Consider the following 2,910-nt stretch of genomic DNA (forward strand, 5'->3'; position numbering starts at 1 on the left):
TCAGTTGTTTCATCACTCCTTTATCACTCGTTCAGTTGTTTCATCACTCCTTTATCACTCGTTCAATTGTTTCATCACTCCTTTATCACTCGTTCAGTTGTTTCATCACTCCTTTATCACTCGTTTAGTTGTTTCATCACTCCTTTATCACTCGTTCAGTTGTTTCATCACTCCTTTATCACTCGTTTAATTGTCTCATTAGTCCATTTGAGAAACGCAGTGAACAGGGAACGTTCTGGCAAGATTCTCACAGCTATAAAGAAACGGTCCTCCAGTATCGTTAATTCAAAGTTATCTGATTTTAATAATGTTCTCAAAACGTTAGAACAAAAACATTAATTTATATATTTTTTTTCTGAAATATTTTAGATTGATTCGTCTAATGTTTTTTTCAAATGTTACTTGTTTCAGGAGGTTCAGAGAACATTCAAAAGTAACGTTCTATAATGTCTGAAGAATGATACAATGGAATGTTCAGTAACACTTTATTTTACAGTGTCCTTGTTAATTATGTTACACATAGCCTATACTTTAACAGTAAATTATGCATAATTACATGCAACTAACCCTCAACCAAATCCTAATGCTACCCTAACCCTGTAGTAGGCCTACATGTAGTTAATTAATATTACTCAGTCCTTAAATATATAATTACACTGTATGACACCTTAAAATAAAGGGTTACCAAGTGTAAGCGAATGTTCTCTTAATGTTTGTATAAACAAGGAAACACGTTCTTAGAACATATTCATTATTCCTTCAGTTTCAGACAGAGCTGTGATTATTGATTAATACTCAACAAAACATGTTTCTCTTCAGAATTAAAGTGATTGTTCACCTAAAAAATGATCCTTCTGTCATCATTTACTTTCTCTCATGTTGTTCATGAGTTTCTGTTGAGTTTCATATGATTTTGATAATAAATGAAAGCATAAACCCTCAGCAGCGAAACCTAAACTTAACACTGCACATCTGCTCAACCTTGCCATATGGTTCACATTTGGTTATTTTTTGGGAACCAAATGTTTCGGAACTTTCTTTTGAGGTTATTTTTTAAGTTTTATTTGTATACCCATGTAAACTACTCTTCCAGATGAAACGTTGCAGATGTTTTGAAGTGATGACACATCCAGAGCTTTTTCTAAAGCCGGAATGTTGCCACAAATAATTCGCTAAACGTTTAACAGTCCCGAATGACCGCGTGCACGCGCAGTTAGTGCTGCCACCGTGTGGCGACTCCGTGAACTGCAGCGCCGCGCTCTCGGCGTGCGTCATCTCTCCGCGCCGCGCTCTCTGCGTGCGTCATCTCTCCGCGCCGCTCCTCACGCACACGTGTTTCCCGTGTCTCCGGTGTTTTCATCTCTCGGAGCCCCTGATCTCCTCGATTAAACAGCGGACCCCTCATCAGTCCAGCGCGTACGTTAGATCTCAGCGGGTTGTAGAAGCGAACACACTGATGGCCCACAGGAGGAAGAAGCTGACGAAGAGGAGGAAGCACAGAGACCACGAGTCTGATGATGAAGAGTTTGAAGTGGCTGCAGGAGTCAAAGACGACGATGAGACAGTGAGTCCAAACTACCCCGATACAGTCACATATCTGCTGTTTTATTATCGGTTCATGTGTTATTAAAAGATCGCGTCCGTTATATTAATTAATAGAAATGTTTTGGTTGTAGTTTGACGACAGAAGCGCGTTTACATTCAATCCGGTTTCTGTTCCGAACTCATATTATGTTCCAACATAAAGTGTATTAATGTAGCTTTAGATGTCTCAGTGTAATATGTGACCCTTGCTGGAATAATGAGCACATATTCAAAAACGAATAATCGATTATTAGTCATTTGATCGCATCTGATTGGTGGAATTTCTGCACAGCATTATGGGTAATGTAGTTTTTCACCAGGTATTCTGCTGTTTAACAGGATTGTTTTAAAAATAAGATTAAATAATTTGGGCTGGCAGCTTCAACAAAAGCATATAATTACCAACCGTATTTATTAGGGGTGTCACAAGATATCGCAATACAAAAAAATGCAACAATATGTAAGTGTGAAAAAGCCAAGTGTCTTATTAAAAAGTGGCCTTTTTATTTTATTTTCATTACTTTAAATATATGACAGAATGACAGAGATCAAGCATATTCGTCTAAAATAATTCTATATTTTCAGCTTCAGAATCATGAATATTGTTATTCTGATCTCTCTATTGTCCTGCTTTGGGTTTCAGCACCAAGTCCAAGCCTGTTCATTTACACACACAGTGTAATATCAAATTTAGCTTTTTAATCAACAGTACATTTTTGTTCACCTTTTATCATATGTCTTGGAGTATGGCCATAATATGGTATCGTGAGTTCAGTATCGAGATATGAATCGGATCATGAGAGTATCGTCCGGTGCCGGCCCAGACTCCCACCGCACGGGGTCACCTGTGCTTGACGATTGTTGACACAAATGTCACGCTATAATGTTACTTTATAAATTAATACAATGAGGTTATAAATACAAAATAAATAATTAATAATAAATAGATACTTAAATAAAAAAGTTTAAATTTTTCTTTACTATTTTACTTTCTGAAACTTCTGAAAACAAACTGTCATAAAAACATTTTAAATAAATTATTTGCAAAATATCCTCCAATGTTTTGCAACACTTTGCAGTTTGAATGATGTCTTGTATGAACGTGACGGAGTATGTTTTTATGTTTCCACTGTTCGATCGCGCCACACACACACACACACACACACACACACTCACTCTCACACACACCTGTCGATGGGCTTGATGATGAAGGGGATGGAGGAGAGGCCGATGGCAGTGGTGGTCACTCACTCAAACACACACACACACACACACACACACACACTCTCTCTCTCTCTCTCACACACACACACACACACACACACA

General features: G+C 37.7%; 1 protein-coding gene across 1 annotated transcript in view; it reads left to right on the top strand.

The window, feature by feature from the left end:
• The first annotated feature begins 1,215 nt into the window (after window positions 1-1,215).
• The window catches only part of ddx54 (DEAD (Asp-Glu-Ala-Asp) box polypeptide 54), a 33,202-nt gene continuing 31,507 nt past the window's right edge, over window positions 1,216-2,910 (top strand). Inside the window, exon 1 of the mRNA XM_084414427.1 lies at window positions 1,216-1,564. Coding sequence (XP_084270553.1) covers window positions 1,457-1,564 — 108 coding nt within the window. The 5' untranslated portion in view covers window positions 1,216-1,456. The remainder of the gene's footprint in view (window positions 1,565-2,910) is intronic.

Source organism: Rutilus rutilus (genome assembly GCF_951802725.1).
Source record: "Rutilus rutilus genome assembly, chromosome: 7".
Taxonomy (NCBI): Eukaryota; Metazoa; Chordata; class Actinopteri; order Cypriniformes; family Leuciscidae; genus Rutilus; species Rutilus rutilus.